This window comes from Mirounga angustirostris, unplaced genomic scaffold (genome assembly GCF_029215605.1).
Source record: "Mirounga angustirostris isolate CCGP_5_RB_7025 unplaced genomic scaffold, mMirAng1.0.hap1 SCAF_4, whole genome shotgun sequence".
In the NCBI taxonomy this organism is placed as follows: Eukaryota; Metazoa; Chordata; class Mammalia; order Carnivora; family Phocidae; genus Mirounga; species Mirounga angustirostris.
In genome coordinates this window covers 7,163,548-7,185,889 of record NW_026991712.1, presented here as the reverse complement: position 1 = coordinate 7,185,889, position 22,342 = coordinate 7,163,548, and the positions used below count along the sequence as shown (strand labels likewise).

Here is a 22,342-nt window from a genome sequence, read left to right as displayed (position 1 = left end):
ACATTTCTTGAGCACCTATTGTCCCTGGGCTCCAAGAAAACAGTCTGGTCGGGGCAATGGATGAGTGTTTGAAGGAGGCCGCCATACACTTGGAGGAGGAAGTCCAAGCTCTGGGAGCCCAGAGGAGGGGCACCTCAACTAGGATGGGCATGCTGTCAAGGTGAGTTCTCCAGTATGAATGGGAGGATCCAGGGAGGGAGGAGGAGGAGGCTGTGGTGAGGGTTGGGGACGAGGAAAAGTGATCCTTTGGAATATAGAACAAGAGCAGGAGAATGCAGCTGTCCCAGATGCTGGAGCACAAACATGAAACAGATAAGCTGTCATGCAGCCCATTCTCCAGCATGCTTCGCACAGGTAGATGATTTCATCATCAGATGGACGCCTTGACAGGGGAGGTCAGGGTGGGCTCTGAAATGTGATGAGAAGTCATGGCTTATGGAGACCGAAGCTCAAACGATCAATTATATGGACCACAGAAGGCTTACACTGGACCTGGCAAGACCAGGTGTGAACACACACAGTGATGATGCTCAGGCAGAAAGAGTTTCACCATTTCATTCAATGCCTCCAGTGGCTTAGAAACTGAATGAGCTTTGGCTTCAATTTCTTTATCTGTGAAATGGTAATGACAGTAGCCTTCGGTAGATACTGCCGGAAACACTAATTCCAACGATGCCCCCCAACCCAATCCTAACAGCCCAACATTGTGGCCTCTTCACACCTCCCTTGTCAGAAATGAGTCCCAACTCTTATTTCAGAAAATGTGGCTTCCTCAGAAAAGGTGCTGTTATAACTGAGTGATTATTCAGCACTACTTCCAGCTATGAAGAAATAGTGCCTTTCGCTCCTTCAGAATCACGGGGATCAATCTTCTCTCCTTGCTCTCCCTCCCCTCTCGTCCACTGTTGTCAGGACTTGACGATTGAGCAGGTCCCCAGACTTCTGCAGTAGACTACAGGAGATGCAGGCAAAGAAGAGAGGGAGGCAAGCACAATTTCAGGCCTTTGGAGAGGTAAATGTGTCACACACAAACAAGACGACATCTACAGCTAAACATGGCCAAGGCCCTGATTTTTCCAGCTCAGTTCAGATCACCATAGCCCAAAGCAAACTAGAACCTTCCTGAAAGAGGGGAACACTAATCAAGAGTAGGATTCAGCCTGACAAATGGAGGGAGCCTGAGAACTCAAGAGAACACCCCCTCTCCCTGCCGGCCCCCAGAAGGAAGTCGGTGCATGGGGCAGGAGCATGGCAAACAGGCTGAAGACACTCTGGACAGCCTACTGCTGGACAAAGCTGGGCAAACTGCCACATCCTCAGGGCCCCTCACCCCTGTAAGATGGGGAGAAAGCATAGAATCTCCTTTACTGAGACATCGTGAGGAGTAAAGGGAGAATTCATGAAAAAGGCCTGAGTTAGAATCGGTGTTCCAGCCATGTGTTAGCTATTGCAATGCTCTGAGCTTTGACAGAGTGGTGAAGGGGGAAAGACCCAGGGTCTAGAGTTAGATTGGCATGGCTTCCAAGCCTGACTTACTGGTTATGCAAATGGTCCCAAGAAGGCAATCGTTAATTTTGGAGGATGCTTGGCATGGGGAGCAGATGCAACCCAGCATTTATTAAATGCCTACCATGTGTAAGGCTCTCTGCTTGGTGATTTACATGAGTTCTCTTATTTAAATTCTACCACACTGACATAATTTTCTTCATTACTATTACCTTCATGATGTTGTCATCAGAGACCTGAGTCTCAAAGAGGTGATGAGGGTTGCCTGAGGACACACCCTGAGGAGCTAAAGAGAAGACATTTGAACCAGATCTGTGTGCCTAGGACACCCATATTTGTTCTGCTACATCCCAGACCCGAGTCCTCTGGCTCCATGATTCTCACAGCTGACTCCTTCGTGTCTTAACCGTAACCTCTGTAGAGGGGCCTTCCCTGATTATTCCACCTACGTAAGTTGCCCCTGTCATTCTTCCTCAGGGCCCAAACTCCCTTCCTTCAGAGAACGGGTACAATCGGCAGTCCTACGTGTCTTCCTTCACATAACAATAACACAAAACTGTTATTGGTCGGAGACATTATCCTGATGCTATCCTGAGCACTCTTCTTGTACTATGTCATCATAGCTCACATCAACCTTATGAAGTCAGCAGTTGACCTATGCTACTTTATTTCATTGCGTAACAGTGCTGTGAGGGTTACATCCGTATTTTCAGTTTATAGGTAAACTGGGACTGGGACACAGGGAGGTTAAGTGACTGACTTAAGGTCATAAAGCCAGGAAGTAGCATGTCTGTCTCCTGCACTCAGTAAACGCCAATCAATACAGAGATGAACACTAAGGAAAAGGAACACAAAAGCATTTTGAACTGGTGAGAAGATGTGCCCTTTGTTCTCAGAAACAGCTGTTCTATCTCTGGCCACACTGATTTACCTAGTGCTTGTCACGTGTCCAGGCACTGCTGGGCTGTGATAGTCTGAGGAGCATTGTGTGTGCGTATGTGTATGTGTGCATGTGATGCTCTGATGGACTGAGGCTATGGGAGGTTGGTTGAATCTGTCTTAGTTCTCCCCCAGGATGTTCTGGTGGACCAGTGAACCATACTTCTATTGCAGCCCCCACTGGGAGAGGTCAGCCACAGAAGAGCTTTGGGCTTTGAGTGGAAAGAAGGGGAGACGGAATGAAGGAACGTGGGTCAACAGTCAGATCCAGAGGGGAGGATGGAACATGGGTTAACAGAGTCAGAGTCAGAGGGATGCTTGGAGCAAAAGGAAGCCATTGTAGGTTATGGAGCATCCATTCAATGAATTCATGGTACATTCTCCCAAACCCACAGATCTTTGTGACTGGAGTGAGAAGAGACTTGAAAAGTAGGCAGGGCCAAATCACGCAGGCCTTTCTTGGCTGAATAAAGGGTTTCAGTCTTCATCAGAACCAACAGCAATGGGGACCACTGCCAGGTTTTCGGAGAAGGAAATGACCAGACTTGCATTGATACAGATCAGCCTGGGTGCAACACAGATGAGGGACACGTTCAAGGCCAGAGGGCGGGAGGCTTCTGTGGAGAAGGTAGAGCAGGGACAGAGAAGGGGGGAGCGGATTTGGGGATATTTGGGAGAGGAGAACAACAGGAACTGCTAACAGAGTCACTGTGGGGCTGAAGGAGAGGGCAGTGGCTCCCAGGTTTCTGGAATGATAGAGAGGACCCTCGATGAGAGAGAATACTGAAAGAGAACAAGATTTCGGGGGCTGGGGGAGAAGAGTAAAATAAAAGCTATTTTTAAAGGATAAGTATTTTATGAAAGGCAAAGAAGCAAATGCAAAATAAGACCACATTAATCTTTTAATCAGAGGCTCGTTTGTTATAAGGGCTCTTAGGCTAATCTGAGGGGCCTGTTATAAGAGCCAACTTGACGTCTTGCAGAAACTATTCAGTGACTTAACTGCTCTGCACACAGCCTCAGATCCTCAGCCAATTTTAAAGATCTGCTTGGAAGCAACTTCCCCAGCATTAAGCACCTACTTGGACCTTACTTGAAGTAAATTGTCCTCATGCCATTAAAACCTGATGGCTTCTTCAGTGGAGGTGGCATGATTTCTTTAGAGTGTAATGTTCTATTCCATTCTGTATTTCAGGAAATCTAGAAAATAAATCATTAGCGAAAGAAGTAATTTCTGTAGATTTTTTTTCTTTATCCACTTTACAGAGGAGCCTGTTTGATTTGACCAGAAGCCGAATTTTCTATCAAGGGGGACATGCACTTACTGTAACAATTACCATTCACCAAGCCCCCAATTTATGTGCTGGGGAATTTTTTTTTTTTAAAGATTTTATTTATTTTTTGACAGAGATAGAGACAGCGAGAGAGGGAACACAAGCAGGGGGAGTGGGAGAGGGAGAAGCAGGCTTCCCGCTGAGCAAGGAGCCCGATGGGGGCTCGATCCCAGGACCCTGGGATCATGACCTGAGCCGAAGGCAGATGCTTAATGACTAAACCACCCAGGCACCCCTGTGTGCTGGGGAATTTATGAACATAATATTAGTTAATTAACCTCAATATTTCCGTAAGGTAGATGCTTACAGTTAAGGAAACTGAGGCTTAGAGAAGTTAAGTCCGTGGTCTTGATTTTTCAGAAGCAAAAGGCCCTTTAATGCTAAAAGAGAAAGAAAAGAAAAGTTGTCACTTGTTGAAGGAGTTGACAGGTTGAGCTCCAAAGTCTGTGCTCTTCCCACTATGCCTCTGAGGTACGACCCCAAAGCAAAAGACTCAGAGCAAAACCATGGAGCCTTCTGATCCACACAAGCAAGAAGCATCCCTTGCACATGGCTTAGTTAAACAAACCCTGCCGTACACTTGGCTCCAGATTTGTTAACGCTTAAGTCACTGAGCCCGTCTGTGAAATTCAGTCTCCCAAACTAGTTCTTTCCCAAACTTCCTCCTGGCTTACAGACTTTCAAAGACAAAAGATTGGAGGACACCACTTGCATTCACTGAGAAACTGATGTGTGCCTGGAGAAATGTTTGATGCAGGAATTAGTCGTCCCATTTCACAGATGAGACAATGGAGGCTCAGAGAAAGGCAGCATATCTTGGCCAAGTCACACATTCAAGCTGGGCAGGGAAGAGGTAGGATTTCATTTCCAGTCTGCTAAATCCTTTGTTGGTGGTCGAGAAGTATTGGCAGAGCTTTGTTTTGTCCATAAGACAAAAAAAAAAAAAAAAAATCAAAGCCTTTTCAGGCTATAGAATGCAGAACAATGGATCTCCCTGACTTATGTCAGTGAATGGACCTCTTGATTTTGCTGACTTCATCATTTTCTATCTTTTATCCTTGGACAGACACAGTTTTGCTTTGCTCTCAGCCCCCGAGGGAGAACAGTGTCTCAGACCAATACTGAACACCGAGGAAATCGATGAGCCAAAATTTGTTCACAGAGCTGAGATTATTCTATTTAAGAAACGTTTATAAAGCACATACTATGTGCCTGGCCCTGTTTTAAGCACATTCAAATATTAGAGCTAACTTCATTCTCATAATAATCTGATGAGGTAGGCACCACTGTAATCCCCTTTCTCCGAGTGAGAAAACAAGCACAGAGACATCAAGTAGTTCAAGGTCACACAGCTAGAGAGAAGCTGGCTCTGTAGACGATGATCTTAACCACTATTACCAAGCAGCCCTCTGCTTGAACTGGGCCCAGGTATTTCTTGGCAGAAGCATGGGGCAGTGGCTTCTGTTCTACCCTTCCTTTTCCCGAGGACAGGGAGCCACCCCTCATGAGCCCTGTCCTATACTTTGTTCACGCTCAGATGCTCAAAACATTGGCTTCTACTGTATCTACCCAAACAGGGTAAAGGAAGAGACGTTCCTACCCCCTCTCTTATTATTTTATGCCTTTAAACATTCTTGGTGAAGGTTGGTAATATTAGTAATGATAACTGTGGGTACCACCTCTGACAGGGGCTACCAAATGTCCGTCGGCCCCTATTTCTTCCTGAGGAACTCCATGTCTGTAGGGGTAGCAACATGTCCAGGTAAAACACTATATTTACCAGCTCTGTCTTGGGCAGATAAGGGTGGTTGTGTGTGATACAATTCTGGCTAATGATACTTAAGCAAGAGCCATGACGTGGGGCTTCTAATAAAACTTAGCGGAGCATAAGAGACGATGGACTCTGAAAAACAAACTGAGGGTTCTAGAGGGGAGGGGGGTGGGAGGATGGGTTAGCCTAGTGATGGGTATTAAAGAGGGCACGTTCTGCATGGAGCACTGGGTGTTATGCACAAACAATGAATCATGGAACACTACATCACAAACTAATGATGTAATGTATAATGATTAATATAACATAATAAAAAAAAAAACAAAAACAAAAAACTTAGCGGAGCAGACTCAACAGGTAAGGATCATTTTCCTGTTAGCCCTCCCCCTCCCCACTTTTTCCTGCCTGGAATGAGGTCAGATGCCCAGGAAGGGGTGGAGACATCCCATCCTGACACCCTAACGTAGGTGAAGCAGAAAGATTGAAGGACCCTGGCACACTGAGGACATCTTAGAGCCACCCCACCAGTGCTGGGCAGCTGACTTTGGACTCCACGTGGGGTGAGACCGGGACACATCTTATTTGGTTGAGTGCTGACAGCTGGGGTTTCTATTCCGTGCCCTTGAACCTCTTCTTCTGATCTGCACTGCCTAATACCACAGCCAATAGCCACATGTGGCTAATGAGCACTTGATTTGGGGCTGGTATTTGTGAAGAACTGGTGCTCATGGTATTTAATTTTAAATGAATTTGAATTTTAAAATGGAAGCTGTATAAGGTATTCTTCCATTAAATGCATCTTTATAGGGGCGCCTGGGTGGCTCAGTAGGTTAAGCGTCTGCCTTCAGCTCAAGTCATGATCCCACGATCCTAGGATAGAGCCCCATGTCAGGCTTCTCTCGCTGTCAAATAAATAAATAAATAAATAAATAAATAAATAAATAAATAAATAAATCTTAAAAAAATGCATCTTTATAGTATTGATAGGACAACATTTTACTTTAGCCATTCGCATCTGGATTGAGAAGTGCTGTAGGTGCAAAGTACACACCAGATTTCAAAAACTTAACATAAAAAAAGATTGTAAAATATCTCAATATTATAAAGGCATTGATTACATGCTGAAATATTATTTTGGACATAAGGGGTTAAATAAACTATCTTATTAAAATGAACTTTACCTGTCTCTTCTCACATTTTTTTTTTAAGATTTTATTTATATTTTTATTTGAGAGAGAGAGTGAGAGATGGTGATAGAGTATGAGGGAGAGGGAGAATCAGGCTTCTCGCTGAGCAGAGAGCCTGATGCAGGACTTGATCCCAGGGCCCTGGGATCATGACCTGAGCCGAAGGCAGACACTTAACTGACTGAGTCACCGAGGAAAAAAGGTTTTCACCTTGTTAATGTGGCTGCTAGAAAATTTAAAATTGCACATGCGGCTCCCATCATATTTCTGTGTACTTTGCATATACGCCACCCATTCTGCGCTTGCTAAGTGTCAGACTCTGTGCAGAGCACTTTACATACATTTACCTCATGGAGAACTTAAAGGAGCTATTTGTGGGGAGCGATACTGTCTTCATTTCGTAAGTGGGCAGAGAGAGGCCAGAAGAGGCTGCTTTACACAGAGCCCTCAGTTGATTAGGGGTAGACGCATGGCTGGGTTTGGCTCCTCAGCTGGTGGCTGCAACCATTACGTGCTCAAGGGCAACTTACTGTGTAGAACTGTGCCCAGATCGCTGCGGTTGGTACACCTAAGCTGCCGTAGCTTTGTGGGGCTGCTACCAGTGAGTGTGGCCAGGAAACCTCGAGAGAATCGATTTTCAGGCTACGATTTACCAGAGGAAGCTGGAACTTCCCCCATGTACCCCACGTACCAGCTGCCATCCCAGGCTGGATCGAGTGAATCAAGATTGCGTGAGTATATCTGGTATCTTACCCTCCTCCCCCATCAACAGCAAGCAAAGGATTTCGAGGTGTATATCCAGCCAGTAGAAATCCAGACAGGGTAGTGATGAAGGTTGTGTATGGGGAAGCTAGTGCAATGTTATCCTGAACCCAAAGAACAAAGTCCATAGAGACACTTGGGAAGCCCACGGGTTACTGACAACAGTCCACTTCTGTTTTGAGATGTTTTCTCATGCACTTCAGTGGATGTGAGTAGAGAACCTCAACTTCATGTCCCTTCTTCCTCCACAGACATTTTTGTTAAGATTAGCTCTTCATTTTTTAACTACAGAAAAGCACAAGCAAACACTGGCGTTTTTTATATGACCCGGATGTGTTTGCTTTGCAGTGGACTCTACGAAATGTCATCACCCCCTTGAGGGTTGATTGGACACTAACTTGACACCTCCCAAAATGCTTTGTTTGATCATTGTGCCGAACTCAGACATGTGCAGGTTTATTGTAACGCATTCCGCTAATGTGGCTGGAAGTGTTTTGTGGGCATCTCTCTGCACGCTGACAAGAAAGAGTGGTTTAGGAGATGGACATGGATCTTTTTACTACTGTGGTAATAATATTTTACATTTCAACAGCGACTTTCAAATCACAACATCTCACAAAGCACCGGAGGTTGTGATAATTTGAAGCGTTGTTGAAGTATAGCAAGTGTGTTGACAGTCCAACATCACATGTCACCTTTGAGTCCAGGAAGCAGGGGATAGAAGACTGCTGCTGTAAGAGGGAAATAATAAAACACACTTCTATGATGGTTAGACCTGGGAACTCAGAACACTTTTCAGGGTTTTCTCTGCAAATCTTTATTGTTCTCATCAGATCTCAATAAAATAGGATGACAACAACAACTAGTAGCTACTCCTTTACAAGTCAGAAATAGAGACAGAGAAAGAGTTGGATTTTGGAAAGATTACCAAGTCAGGCCTGATGGGGTCAATCAGCGGATGACCTGGCTCATCCGTACCCACCTGACTGGTCATGACACGCTGACCCTGGACACGTCAATTCTTATTATTTTCCATTACATCAAGTGCCTATCCTTGAAACAGAGAGAGGCTTAGCAGAGAGAAACATCCCTCCTGTAAGCTTTCCTATTCCCTCGTGCTCTCCTGCTATCTATCCTGTGTTCTTCCTTTCTCTTCCTTCCTCTCCTGTCTTCTTCTCTCTCCCTCATTTTCCCCTTTCCTCTTTTTCTTTACCTTCCATGTTTCACTCTTTCACCTAAGAAAATGCTTCACTCTCCTCTTTCCTGGGAAGGAGTTAAATCCTATTTGTGATTCCCTTTTGGTGGCTACCGGGTCCAACCCAAGTGGTTATCAACCTGACTCAACAGGAACTTTGGGGGTATGCCCTTCCACATTTGGCCACTAGGGGGCGTGTGCGCAATGCTGTGGTTTTTATCAGCGGCTGTAAGACAGAACCCAGAGGGCTCTCTTCCTGTTGAAAGAAGAGTCTGCTAGAGGGCCTGGAGTTTCCATCTACCAAACAGCGAGGGGAGGGACTTGACTTTGGGGGAACATGGGTATAGAGACAGATAGGTATCTTCAGTATGTGAGTGCCTGAGCTGAAAGGTCCCATTCCATCTATCCTTAGACGTGGGTGGAGAGAGAGAGAGAGAGAGAGAGAGAGTGTGTGTGTGTGTGTGTGTGTGTGTCCAGTTCCCCACTTACTACCTTCGAGTCACTTAAATGTTCTGGGTAACAGTTTCTTCACCTCTAAAAACGAGTGACTTGTGAGCTAGCTGATCTCTGTGGCTCCTTCCAGCTGTATTTCTATACATTGAACACAGGAGGTTTGGGGACGTTGACTGAGTAAAATAGGACAGAGACCCTAACAGACCAACTAGTCCTCAGTGAAGGCATTCCTGATTTATGGCTGGGCTTTGAACTTTGGAAGGCTCCGGACTTTGAGGAGTTCCTCCGTGTCCTCCTCCTCATGTGTTAAGCCTTTTTAGTCTACTCAAGGTTTGAAAATGCATTTCCTGTAACTGTCTGGAGCCAGGGATCGGAGCGAACATTCTTGGCGCCTTTCTGCCTGACACATAAATGACTGATTTCTAGGTAAGGCTGTGCCATCTTTTGGTGCTTGTCTTACATGACAAACTCATTTGTCTCAGGTAGCTGGAAAGTGGTGCTCTCAGAGGCTGTGTTTGAGGACAATGGACTTGAACAGGTGTCAAGGGCTTGCTGCAAACTGACTGCCCAGCCAGATGCTAGGGCTGCGGAGGCAGAGGGGTCCGCAGACGACTGGCCCCCGGGGCGATGTGTGCTGTGTGCTCAGGAGCAGGAACGATGCTTGTGGGGGATGGGGAGGACAGAGAGTCAAAAGCTTTCAGCACGGTCACCTGGTGTCCATGATGAGCCTTATGGATCCACTTTGCCACCATCGTGGGAGATACGGATTTCCTCTCCCTGCCCAGAGACATCAAGTACCTGACTCAAGATCACACAGCTAGTAGGCAGGAGATCCAGGGGTCAAACCGAGGCCTCTCGGGCTCTTGGTCCAGATTTCAACTTCACCACCCATGGCACTGCAGGGTCTTGGGGGATCTGGGATAGGGCTCACCTTTCTTAAACCAAAGGAATAGGACACTTGTGTGGACAGCAATCTGGCAGCAAACATGATACCTCAGAAACACGCTGCCCGCTTTTGTGTATTCTCTGAGGCATGCGGTTGCTGTGGCAATGTCTGAGAGGCTGGCAGGTACTTGTCCACACCAATACGTGGGTGGGGTAGGTGGGAGCTGGGTGGGGATTCTGACAGACAGCCATGGTGGTGGTTGGCTGGAATAACGGGGCAGCTCCTGAGATGACATGGGGATGGCGACACTTGATGAGGCTGGTTTTAGACGTGCCCCTCTATCTCTGGGGCTGGGAGGTGAACCCCTGACATATAAGAGCCGGGAGAAGAGCTTCTTACTACAGCTGAGGGCCTCCACTCCAGGCCAGACGCAAAGTATGCAGATGGGAGAGTGGCCCCAGTGGCCCAGCCTGAGGTGGCTTTGCGGAAGTCTGTTTGGTTCATGGCTGGTCACTTGTACCCAGGGCAGTCCCTGCCCTTGGCATGTGCTCAGGAAATCCTGGTAGGTGCCTGGAGAGACCCCTGGCCTGAAAGTCAGAAGACCGAGTTTGAGTACCATCTGCAACGGCTTGCAAAATAATCGGAACTGTTCCCAACATCAGATTTCCTCCTCATCAGAGGGATCCGAGGGTTAGTGCCCTCAGGAGTGGTCCAGGTGTGGAGGGGCCCCACAGCTAGCAGCTCAGCCAGGTTGGTGGGTGGGGACAATTTCCTGAGCGTTTCACAGAGACATTCGTCTCCTTCCTCCCTGGAGGACCCCATGTGGGTACTCATGGTGCTGGGCACCTGCCCTCTTGGAAGGTTCGGAGAGAAGGAGGGTCCAGAGCAGAAGATTCAGTGCCTCTGCTGTCAGCTTCCTGGTATACAGCCCTCCTCTCCAGCTGCCAGCAAGACTCCTCTGCCAACCTTGCCGATGGAGGAGGGCTGGACTCTCACAGACTGACACCTAGGAGGGAAGAATGGGGAAGGGGGGGAGGCCTGAGGGTCCATGAGTCTAGGACCCCTTACTGACAGACGTGGGACTTAAGCAAAGTATCAAATTGCTGTGAGCCTCGGTTTCCTCATTTGTAAGTGGTGATAAATAGTATGTTCCCTACCGGTTCTTGGGAAAACTGAAAATAGTGAATGAAAGAGCCTGCCCCTTAGTAAGTGCTTAATGAAAACAGCGATTACTCAAAGTGTGGACTGTTAATGGGGTAGTGGGCCTGAATGGAAAGGAGACTGTAAGGCCAAGTGACGAGGGGGCTGCTGAGTGTCCAGCATCTGGTCCCCCTTCTCCTCCCCTGGGGCTCACCAACATCCCAGAACTTCCCTTCTGCCTTCCTCCTTTTAAGTGTGGCCATCAGGGACTCACACCCTAGCATGTAGGTCCTGTGATGCAGGGGCATGAGCCAGAGGTATGTGCATTCCATTCCAATGCTGTAGGAGAAAACATTGCCCCATGAACCTTTCCAACTGCCCTCTAGGGCTGTGGGCATAACCCTGGATTTGGAGATGTGGTCTCCGAAGCTCACACAGGTGAATGAGCCAAGGTCTCACAGAGAGTCAGGGAGGGGCTGGGGCTGCAACCATCTATGTTGCTGTCCCAGAAGCCCCATTCTGGGCCCCGGGTGAGAAACAGAGCCCTGGAGTCCCAGGTCCTTCACTCAGTCTGCCCTGGGGCAATGCACGGTGTCCTGCCGTGAGGATCCCATGGGGTAGTGTTTGCTAAGTGCTCCTGGGAGCTACAGTTGAGGGGAAAGAGAGATTTGGGAGACCAGGAGGAGAGCCATGCAGGAAGAACCCCAACAAAGACCAGCTAAGCACTTACTAGGTGCTGGAGATTGTTTTGGGGATTTCATTATGAGTTGCCTTGTTTAATCTTCATGGCTCTGTTATGAAATAGGTTGTATTCTCATCTCTACTTTACAGATGAGGAGACTGAGGCACACATAGGTCACAGCTAGTGAGCACAGAGCCATAATCGCAAATCCAGGCTGTGGGGTCCCAGAGGCCACATATTTAACCTATCATTTGACTGCCTCTTGAGAGTTCAGACCAAAGAGAGACATGAAGAAGATTCTTACTGGGAACTCTGAAATGACACTTCTGCAGGGAGCCACTGCAGTCTAGGAGTGGAAAAGGGGATGGGGTGCTTGTGCTTGAGGACAGTGGGTACTGGGGGCTGGGACTCTCCTTGATTTCCACTCTCAGCCTCTCTGGCTGTGGAGGCCTTCATGTGCATGGGAGGAAGATTCTGCTCCAGGCAGCTGGCCACAGGAGTGGCATTCCACTGGTCTGTTCCTTCAACAAACATTTCTGGTGCCCCCACACCTGTCCCAAAGGCACCAGGTGTTGGGGACCCTCCCCGCAAAACAAAATTCTTGCTCTGCCCCAAGATGCTCATGGTCTCACGGTAACAGAATTACCAGCTGTGAGCCAGGGCTGACGGGAGCAGGGGAGGGGAGGGGAGTGAGGGGGCATGGTGCCTTGACTGCTTTGCAGAGGAAGTCTTGGAAAAGCTGTGCAGGGAAGGCTACACTGCGGCCAGCACTTGGGATGGGGTTTGGAGGGGGAAAGGCGGCACAGACTCAGCAGTCTTTGGCCGGCTGGGGGACATTTTACTCCACATGCTGAGGAAACCTGAAAACGTCCTGAGGGAGGGCTTGTTGGGGAAGGGGACGGAAAGGGACGGGGGACATCAGCACCCACGTGCGCCAGGGGACTCTCCCCACGAGGGGACAGGCTCCTGCAAGGCTCCCTCTTCCTCCTCCAGGCACAGCCGGTTTATGGGAGATCTGAAAGACAAGCCGGTGGCAAGTCGGGATGACAAAGACGCCCTGAAGGGCACGCGTTTTTATGTAATGGACCTCAGCACCTAGGGTCCCGCGTTAGGCGCCGGCGAAGGACGGCGCGCCCGCGTTATCTCCTCGCAAGGAGGAGGGCACAGCAAAGCGAAATAAGTTAGGCAGGTCCCGAGAGCCTTAAAGAGCAGGGCGGCTGGGGAGCCTCTCCCCAGAGCCCGCTGGGGCAAGCCCGGGCTCCCCCCGCTGACCGCTCTCCCGGCCGGGCCCCTGACTCCCCTCCCGGGAGCGCCCGCCGGGTGACCTTGGGCGAGCCGCACGACCTCTCCGGGCCTCAGTTTCCCGGCCTTCGCAACCGGCAGCGCCGTGACCGCACGGCGGGATTCCCCCGCGCCCCCGGGGCCGCAGCAGAGCGCGCGGCGGGCGGGACGCGCCGGGACCCCGTTCCCCGCGGACAAGCGCGCCGCGAGGGGCGGCCCCCCGAGGCGGCGGGCGGGGCGGGGCGCGCGGGGCGGGGCGGGGCGCGCGGGGCGGGCGGGGCGGGGCGGGGGGCGGGGCGCGCGGGAGCGGCGCGCAGGCGCAGGCGCAGGCGCGGCGGGCGGGGCGGCGGGCGGGGCGGCGGGCCGGGCGCTCGGCGCGGCCGCTCGGAGAGCGCGGGGCGGCGCGCGGCGTGCGGGTGGCGGCTGAGCTGGGCGCCGGCGCCGGCTGGCGGGGCTCACCCGGGACTACCTCAGGCTCGCCGAGCTCGCCGCCGGCCCGGCCCGAGGGCCCGCCTCGCCGCGCCGGCCCACGCCCGCTCCTGCCCGGCCGGCTGTGGGGCTGCGGGGGCCGCGTCCCAGAGGCAGCGGCCACCCCCGGGGCCCGGGGCCGCGCGGCCGGCGCCCGCCCCGTGCCGCCGCCGCCGCCGGGCCGAGCGCCCGGCTTGGCTCCGCCGCGCCCCGGCCGCGGCGCCTGGCCCGGGTTGCGCGCCGCTGGGGCGCGGGCGGGTCGGGCTTGTGGGGCGGCCGCTGCTCGCCTGGCGCGCGTCGGCGTCCCGGGCCCGGCGGCCGGCGAGCATGGAGGAGAAGTACCTGCCGGAGCTGATGGCGGAGAAGGACTCCCTGGACCCCTCCTTCACGCACGCTCTGCGGCTGGTGAACCAAGGTGGGAGCGCACGCCGGCCGGCCGTTAACTGTCGCCAGCGGCCGTCGGGGCCGGGGGACAGGGAGGGTGGGCAGCGGATGGAAGTGCGGGGCGCGTGGGAGGCGGACCTGTGGGGTTGGCTGGAAGTGGACCTGGGGAGGCGGGCGGGGACGCAGGTAGCAATCTGGGGGCATTTGGGTGGGGACCGGGGAGAACGTGGGTACCGGGGGTGGGGGGTGGGAGGAGATACGCCTGTGGGAGGCTTGGCGGGGGGGGGGCAGAAGGCTGGATGTGACTTGAAGAGCTCTGGGGACTCGAGGATACCCGAGGGAAACTTGTGGGTGGGGGACGGCGAACATCTGCGGGATTTGGCGGGGCGGGGGTTGAATGAGCTCATTGGAGGGGCGTTTGTGAGGGACTCAGGGATCCTAGTGTGTGCGGTTTGTCCAGGGAACTGGAGAAAGAGCTGGAGCAAAATGGAAGGATCTGAGGAGATGAAGTGCACACGAGGTGAAGGGAACAGGTGCTTGCGCTGTTAGTAAAGTTTGAGGACCTTGGGGGAGGTTTGGGGTCAGACGCTGAGCATTTCAGAGGAGAGGGGCCCGGCGGTCCTAGTGGCAGAGCCCAGTTCCTCTTCTTTCCCTCCTGTTCTTCCATGCCGCGGCTGTAGCCACTCTTGTAGGGTGGTATGCCCTCCCTGGAGGGCTTGGTGGGGGAGAAGAGGCCCACGCAGTTGCGCCGTTCTTGGCTTGCCTGTCTCCTCTTTGGGAAGCTCTGGGTGGGTCACGGTCACTGGGGGCTGGCTAGGGGTTGGGAAGACTGGGCAAGGAGTCTTTGCTGCCTGTCCCTTTCAGCGCTGCTGCAGCCAGTTCCGGGTGTGAACAGTCCTGGGAAGTACGGGGCACCGGGATACAGGGACACATGGAGGCGTGCCTACCTAGGACGGTATTTCCTGGCTTGTTCTTCCTCCAGCTTCTTGAGTAATCTGGGATGGATGGTAAATCAAGCCTGCCTTCCCAGGAGCAGTCCTCAGCTCCTTCTGTATCTGTTAATGCGTGTTTCAGATAAAGATGGGTTTGGGGGGCCACTGGTCTGCTTTTTCTCTGGGTGATGGCCGAAACATTATCTGGTCAGATCTGTTACCTTTTGCATGAATCACTCCGTGCAGTGACAGTTTGTGGTCCCCGAGTTAAATCGGGTCTGCTGATCTTAATGCTGGCCCTGGCTCTTTTATTGTTGCAAGTGAAGGATGAGGCAGACATATTCTATTTGTATATAGATGTCTATATTTTAAAATAGCAACCTCCAGCATTTGCTTGTTTCAACCAGTTCTTCAGAGTAGGGTGTTGTCGACTGATGGTGGTAGTGGAGAGACTCAGTATCTCCAAGAATTTAAGCATGAATGCTGTTTGAACGGTAGAACAGAAGTCGGTTTACAGAGCTTTCCCATTTTAATTGCAACCTTGTTTTTATTTCTTTAATAAAGTGGGCTTGTGAAAAAGCAATGGGCTTACATTCTTAAATTAGAGAAAAAGAATTTTCAGCTTTATTCCCATGCTCTTCTGAACTGTTCTGCAGTTAGGCTTGTACTCCTTGCTCTTTATGATTTACATATATCTTTTGTTGCCTGCTGGGCTGTCATTTCTGTGAAAGAAATTTCTTTGTACATTGTGTGAGATCAGTGGCAGTAGAAATATCCTAGATTGTGGAATCAAGTGCATTTTTTTTTAATAAAGCTGACAAAGTTATGTTGTACTCAGTTAAGGAAACAGATTAACTAAAAGTGTAAGAGTTATCTTATTTTGAAAGTTATTTTTTTTTTTCTCTGTGCCATGTTACAGTACCGTGTTGCTAATACATTCAGAATTCTCTCGGTTTCTGTTTCTACTGGTGTTAATGGCCTCTAGTTACTTGAAACAGATATTGGACAATATTGCCATTTAGTATTTTTTTTTAGATGTTAAATCTGATTACCTCACTTTCCCATAAAAAGTGTAATTTGGGTAAGAAGTACATTTTTCACATTGAACAATTATGTGAAAGAAGGAAAGGGTGCTACTGAGGTGCTCTTATTACTGTTAATTTAGATTACTTCAGACAGACATGTTTCCCTGATATCCAGAAAGCCAAGCCCTATCATTTAAAATATTAATCATGCTCATTTATGTAACTCCAGAATTACAAGTGCATTTCTAAAATAGTATCTTAAATCTGAATTTTAATGGTTATTAGAAAACTTTGATTTTGAATCTGACAAGTGTCTTGTTATTGGCTACAGAAAAGTATTTTTATTCTTATTTAGCTACGTTTTTGACTCTTTGCCTCGAAAAAAAACTATTTTTTTCAGAGTTTATTCTGAATTTCAATACTGGGGTTAGTGTTCCGACAGTAACTCACTCGTGCAGTGACAGTGGTCAGCAGTGAACGCGATACCTCATGTTTGTGTGGAGTGTGTTCAAGTTTCCAAGGCTCTTAACGGTACAGGATGTCCAGTTTCTGTCTCACTCTTGCGCTCTTGTGAGGTCGACACTGATGTCTCCATTTTTCTAGGGAGGCAGCTGAGGAACCCAGTTATGCAAGCTTGTGGGCAGCTGAGATGTAATTTGAACTCAGGTCTTCGGTCTCCTAAAGCCACTTGAGCCTTCCCGCAAAGATAGAATAAAATACTTCGCACATGCTAATTTAAAACCCTTCAGGAATCAGTATCATTAATACGCTTGTTTCTGGTTGACTTACCTTGATTTTCTAAAAAAGTGTCTTTCTGTTCTTATCTAGTGGTCTTTTTGAAGAAATAAACATTGGTAGCAGATTTATCCTACAGGATTTTAATGCTCCGGCCAAGAGGCATTTTTGAATTAAAGCCCTCCTGTGACCAGTTTATTACTTTCATAATCAACACATCACGATAATGAAACAGTTTATAAATGAGGTGTTGCCGTTTTTTAAAAATTCAGTAGTTGTAAACGTTGATCAGCCTCCTAGCTGAATTATTTTTTTTCTAATAATCTTTGGTAAGAACTTGAGCTGGGATGACATCAAGATATATGCTCCTGTGCTCATATAGTTCGGCTTTTATACTTTTCCCAGGCTTGTGTTTCTTTTTTTTTTTTAAAGATTTTATTTATTTATTTGAGACAGAGAGAATGAGAGACAGAGAGCATGAGAGGGAGGAGGGTCAGAGGGAGAAGCAGACCCCCCGCCGAGCAGGGAGCCCGATACGAGACTCGATCCCGGGACTCCAGGATCATGACCTGAGCCGAAGGCAGTCGCTTAACCAACTGAGCCACCCAGGCGCCCAGGCTTGTGTTTCATGATGGGCATTAGTTGCTGACTTTTTATTTTCTCAGGCTGACTGGCTCCCCTCCCCCCTAAATACTGAGTACTTTTGTTTCTCTACCAAATGTAACGGTTAATGTTTACTTAATGTTCAACCTGAATCCAAGAAAATAGGCTTTGGTATCACCCCCTTCCCTCACTTCCATGCCTGTAGAGAATTGACGTTGCCATTTCTTGCCAAGGAGGTTTAATTGGAGATGAAAGTAGCGTCCCATGTTTTGTATTATATTTGCTAGTAGGGGATGCGCTGACTCTCATGAAAAACATCTTTAGAAATGTCTTATGCATTATAATTTAATCCAGCTCTCTGCTACTGCTTTGGATGGTTTTCAATCCAAGCCAAGTAACCATTAAATAAGATTACATAACCCTGTATTTTTAATTATCTGATATAATATATGGATTGGTGACTGGTTCACTGCCAAGGTATATTTAGTGGTTGGTTACAAGAGGAAGTGGAGCAAAGGATTCAAGGTTAACGTGGTCTTTTTGTGTCCAGATTGATAAAGTTCTCTGATGGTATTTCAGAATAATAATTTTTCATCTTACATCAGTTTCTCTAATATCAGTACTCCTAGCATTATTTAGGATATATGTGAGGGGTAAAAATGTATAAAGGGAGGATCATTACTTGGCCCGATGTGCCGTGTCTCTTTTTCAACAAAACCTGATGGCTTAACATTTCATTTTTGGTGACCCCCTTTTGGAAAATGTTTGTGATTTGCTTGACTGTTGTCAGACATGTGGAGTAAGAGAGACGAATGAGAATGGAAATTACAGAATTATATTTAGATGTAGAGTGTGATCCTCTGTTTCATCCAAAGAAGGCTGTGGTTTTTTAGTTTTCAATTGTTTTCCTTAGGGTTTTCCGAATTTTTGATGGTTTTCTGTAAGAAAATGGATGGGATGCCCTTTCTGAGTTCCTGTAGCGTGCTGTGATTCCAGGTGATCCAGTGATTGTGAGTCACAGTGTTTTGGTATCTGGTCATTACTGACATGTTGCTTGAGAAGCTGCCGTGCCAGGCCCTGGGGCTGAGTCCTGGAGGTGGCCAGGGAAGAACGCAGACTCCGCTCCTGAGAAATGAGTGTTCTCACATGTGTGAATTTGAGAGTGAGTGTCAAGTTTGTAGATGCCCTCTTCTTTCCTAAGGAAGGTCCTCGACTATCCTTCAACTGTCCTTTTGAAGTGCTGAGTGACTAGATGGTTTAACTTGGTCAGCCTAGGGACATTTTTGAGGTTCTTCTCTGTGCTGAGTCATGTCTGTAATCTGAATACTGTAACAGCCCAGAAATGTAGAGGTTATTAGCCCAATTTTTCAGTTGTAGAAACTGAGACTCCAACAACTAAAGTGACTTACCCAGGGTGACTTACTTGCAAAATCTCCCAGTGAGGGTGCAAGCTTTGTTCTTCTTTCCTGAACCACACTGGCCTGCAGAGGGAGAAGGTCCAGCTGGGCTGGCAGTTCATGGCTGGGCTGCACTTGAAAGGCAAGTTATATGGCATCCCTTTTTATACCTCACCCTTGGAATTTCTGCTCTAAGGGATCTCCTGTGATCACTTCCTTCCCCCCAAATGGACTTAGATGGCCCATTTTTTCCCAAAGCAGCCGGTGCTTACTTCTCTGATGGTGTGGTTGTCCTTACACTACGTTATTTGGACCTCAGTCTTCCATGGGAGAATGTCAGCTTCTGGGCGGCCCGCCTGGGCTTCCATGGCTTGGTCTTGAGCACCTCGTGGAGTTCTTGCAGCCTTCCACTCCTATCTTCATTTCAGTGTTATGTTGTAATTTTCACGGGGGTGGAAGACTCAGAGTGTTGTCGCTGTAAGGCAGCTGATGGGGGCACAGACACAAAAGAAAGAGGCTCTGAGTGAGATGCAGCGTGAGGCCAGCAGCAGAAGGCCCAGGAGACAACGAGATGTTAGCAGGTCTGCTTTGCATCAGATGTTTATTTACTTTTCTTCTTCTTAAGGAACTTATTGATTAAGCCAGTATGCGCTAATTCAGTTAGCTCTCCTTCCCTAAATTCCTAATGACAGACTAAAACCAGAAATTTGAGGCCCTTGTTACATGGCAAATAAGCCTTCTTACCTGAAGGAGTTAATCCGCGATCTCAGATGGCAAACGGACACCCCAAACCAGAGGAGCAACTGGGCTTGCACACTGAATGCCCGCAGCGGCTTTGAGAGCACAAGACCCTTTTGCTTGTTGTCCTCATTCCCACTGAGTGAAGATAGAATGGTTTATATTTTTTACCAAAAAGTAGAAGCTTTCCTTAGCATTGGGGATAATGATTATGATAAAAGCTGCCAAATTAAGGGCTTCTTTGTGCCAGGTGCTTCCTATGCATTAGCTCTAATCCTCACAAAGATCTTGCAAGGTAGGTGGTTTTATCCCCTGCCTGCCTCTTTTGTTTTTTCAAATGACTCATCTGAGTTTCAAAATGTAAAGCAACTTGCCCAGTCAAGGTGCACAACTTTAAATATTCAGGCTGAAATTTTGAGTATGCAGTGTTTTGATAGGTTACTTTAAGAAAACAGATAAAAGGACAGAAGTCGAGATTGTTTTTAAATGAAATTTTTATTATAGTAGAAGCCAGTTAGGAATTTCCACTGGTGATGATGAATTTTTAAAAGAGGTCCCCCTAAAATGTGTTTTACCAAAAAGGCAAGTTCACTTTTTCCCTGTGTTCTCCAGCAGCACTTCTCAGTCTTAGGTAGGCATTCAAGGCAAGGATTTTTAATTATGTTTGTTTCAATGGACAGGGAGAAAATAGGGAAACTTTGACTGTGGAAAGTCACTAAGACAAAGGCTCTGTGTGTCTTGAAGGAACCTCCCCGAGGCACAGAGCTCTTTATATTTTAATACTGTATTTATCACAGAAACAGTTGGTCACAAGGATGATATCAGGGATTTTTAGTCAGTTTATTGTATGTTTAGAAATTCTCCATTTTCTAAAAATAGGCTCAAAAAGTGGGGGGAAAAGAGTGCCAAGAACATAAAAGAACATATTCTCACAGACAATGGTTTTGGCTCTCTGATGGCAGTGGGCTGGGGGGGGAGGGGAGGATGTTTCAATATCCTTGCCTTGCAATTGCTAACAGTAATAGTTAACATTTTCCTGGGTTAGATGCTTTATGTGCATCATTGCGCTTAATTTTTCTCACAGTGTTAAAAGAGTAAATCGTTTTACCTTATTTTACACATGAGAGAAGTGAGGGCATGAAGAACAAATTATTTGACTAAGGTCAGAAAGTTAAGTGGTAAACCAGGGTTCAAATCCTTACCTGCCTACCTCCCAGACAATAGACAGTTCACCTGTGAGCACCAAGTACAGGTGGAAGCTTCCGCCGCGGCTGGATTTTCATCTTTGACTTCCACGGGAAATTCTCTGCCATGCAGCTCTTCAGATTAATTGCTCGGTGTGGGAGGGGTGGTCTGTGAGTGGGCGGACTGTGTACTGTGCAGAGCGACACACAGCGGCCTGACCCAAGGGGGCAGGAACTCTGTGACCAGTGGAAGCACGGAATGGGTGCTGGATGGCATTTACATGGGGGATAGTGTTCCTTAACAAGGGAAGAGCTGCTGCAGGAGGCAGCCTGTGATTATGGGGGTATCCAAGTTGCTTATTTCTGGGAGCCTCGGTTTCCCATCTTTAAAATGGGAGTGCTTTTTTACCTCCTCTGCAGGGCTGTTGTTTCAGGCATGAGATGAGTGCAGTGTCTAACTCATGAGAGGTGCTTGGTAAACATTACCTGCTCTTTTTACATGATGACCTGAGACCGATGTGTGTGTTGGCGTCACTTTCCAGACATAAAACGTAGAATAACGTAATCCCCTAGTTTCAGCTCTCAGGGTGATTTTTTGTTACTACAATGAGTTTAGTTTTCCAGTGCAGGGAAGACTGAAGAACAGACTCGTTCTTGGGAAGCTTCGTGATGCCCGGGGGAGTGAGCAGCACTGGTTGGCCGTCCTGTGCTGCTCGAGCTGCAGTAGCCCCGGAAGCTTCAGTTCCACCCCGGAGCTTCCATAAACAGCTTTGTGACTGCACCTCTTAAAACATAGCTGGACCCTCAGCAGCTCCTCTCCACAAGCACAGAATTTCTTGCTCTGAATTGGTAAGCTGTACATTGCCAGCACTTTTCACATTTCCGTAATTTTTCACCAGTCAGCCCCTGCTGCTATTTTAAGGACTTTAAATGGTGCTCCTGGCGTCTCACTGATGTTGTTCGTTGGTATGATAAAGAGCATGAGCTGGATGTGAGCGCACCCTGTCTGATATACATCTTACACGGGGCGCCACTGTTGGTCCGAGCTCCCCCGGAGAGGAAAGCCGATGGGAGCAGGGGCGGTTTGCCTGCTCGGCCTTCTCCCTCGGTCGGCACTTGTGCTCTGCTCCCGCTCCACTAGGTGGCGCTGCGCACAGCTGGTTGCCCTCTCCGTCCGCCCCGCGGCTCCTTCGAGCTGTCCTGGCTCGTCCACAGGCCGGCGTTGCTTTTGATTTTCCTGTGTCCGTCCTCCACATTGCTGATTTTAAGAGGCATCCTCGGTAGCTAGCTACTCTTCAGTATTCGCAGAGAAGCACGACTTCAGCCCCGTAGGCACCGTCTGGAGTGCTTCAGGTGTCCCAGGCACTGCTCACACGTGGCTGCCTTAATCCGGGGAGCCGCGGGGAGTTAGGTCCCTTCTCACCCTGCAGGTAGTCGGGGAGTTAGAGGGTAGCTCGCCTGTGCAGGGTCATGGTGGGGGCTTACCGTCCCTAGAGAAAAAGTGCCTCCAGAGCGTGAACTGAGAACTGTATTCAAGGTGTTAGGGCAGTCTGATGGATGGCTGCTGGCCACAGATTTGTTCGTTTTGTGCGGGAAAATTATAGTCCTGTTGCTTACACTGGAGCAGAGGAGTCAAAATCTTTGATTTGCATGGGGAAGCAAACAACAGTAACCAAAGCTTTGTCAGCTGCTGTAGAAGTTCCTGCTTCCCCCTGGGGTCAGGGGCTTGATCCATACCAG

General features: G+C 48.7%; 1 protein-coding gene across 8 annotated transcripts in view; it reads left to right on the top strand.

Annotated features, from left to right (window-relative positions):
- The first annotated feature begins 13,798 nt into the window (after nt 1-13,798).
- Nucleotides 13,799-22,342, top strand: part of KHDRBS3 (KH RNA binding domain containing, signal transduction associated 3) — a 192,569-nt gene continuing 184,025 nt past the window's right edge. For 3 of the 8 annotated variants that reach the window (XM_054512436.2, XM_064587835.1, XM_064587836.1), the window contains exon 1: nt 13,810-14,019. In XM_054512436.2, coding sequence (XP_054368411.1) covers nt 13,932-14,019 — 88 coding nt within the window. In that variant the 5' untranslated portion in view covers nt 13,810-13,931. Of the gene's footprint in view, nt 14,020-22,342 lie in introns of all 8 variants that reach the window. The other 5 variants (XR_010410496.1, XM_054512435.2, XM_064587834.1 and 2 more) reach the window with 5 other exon arrangements.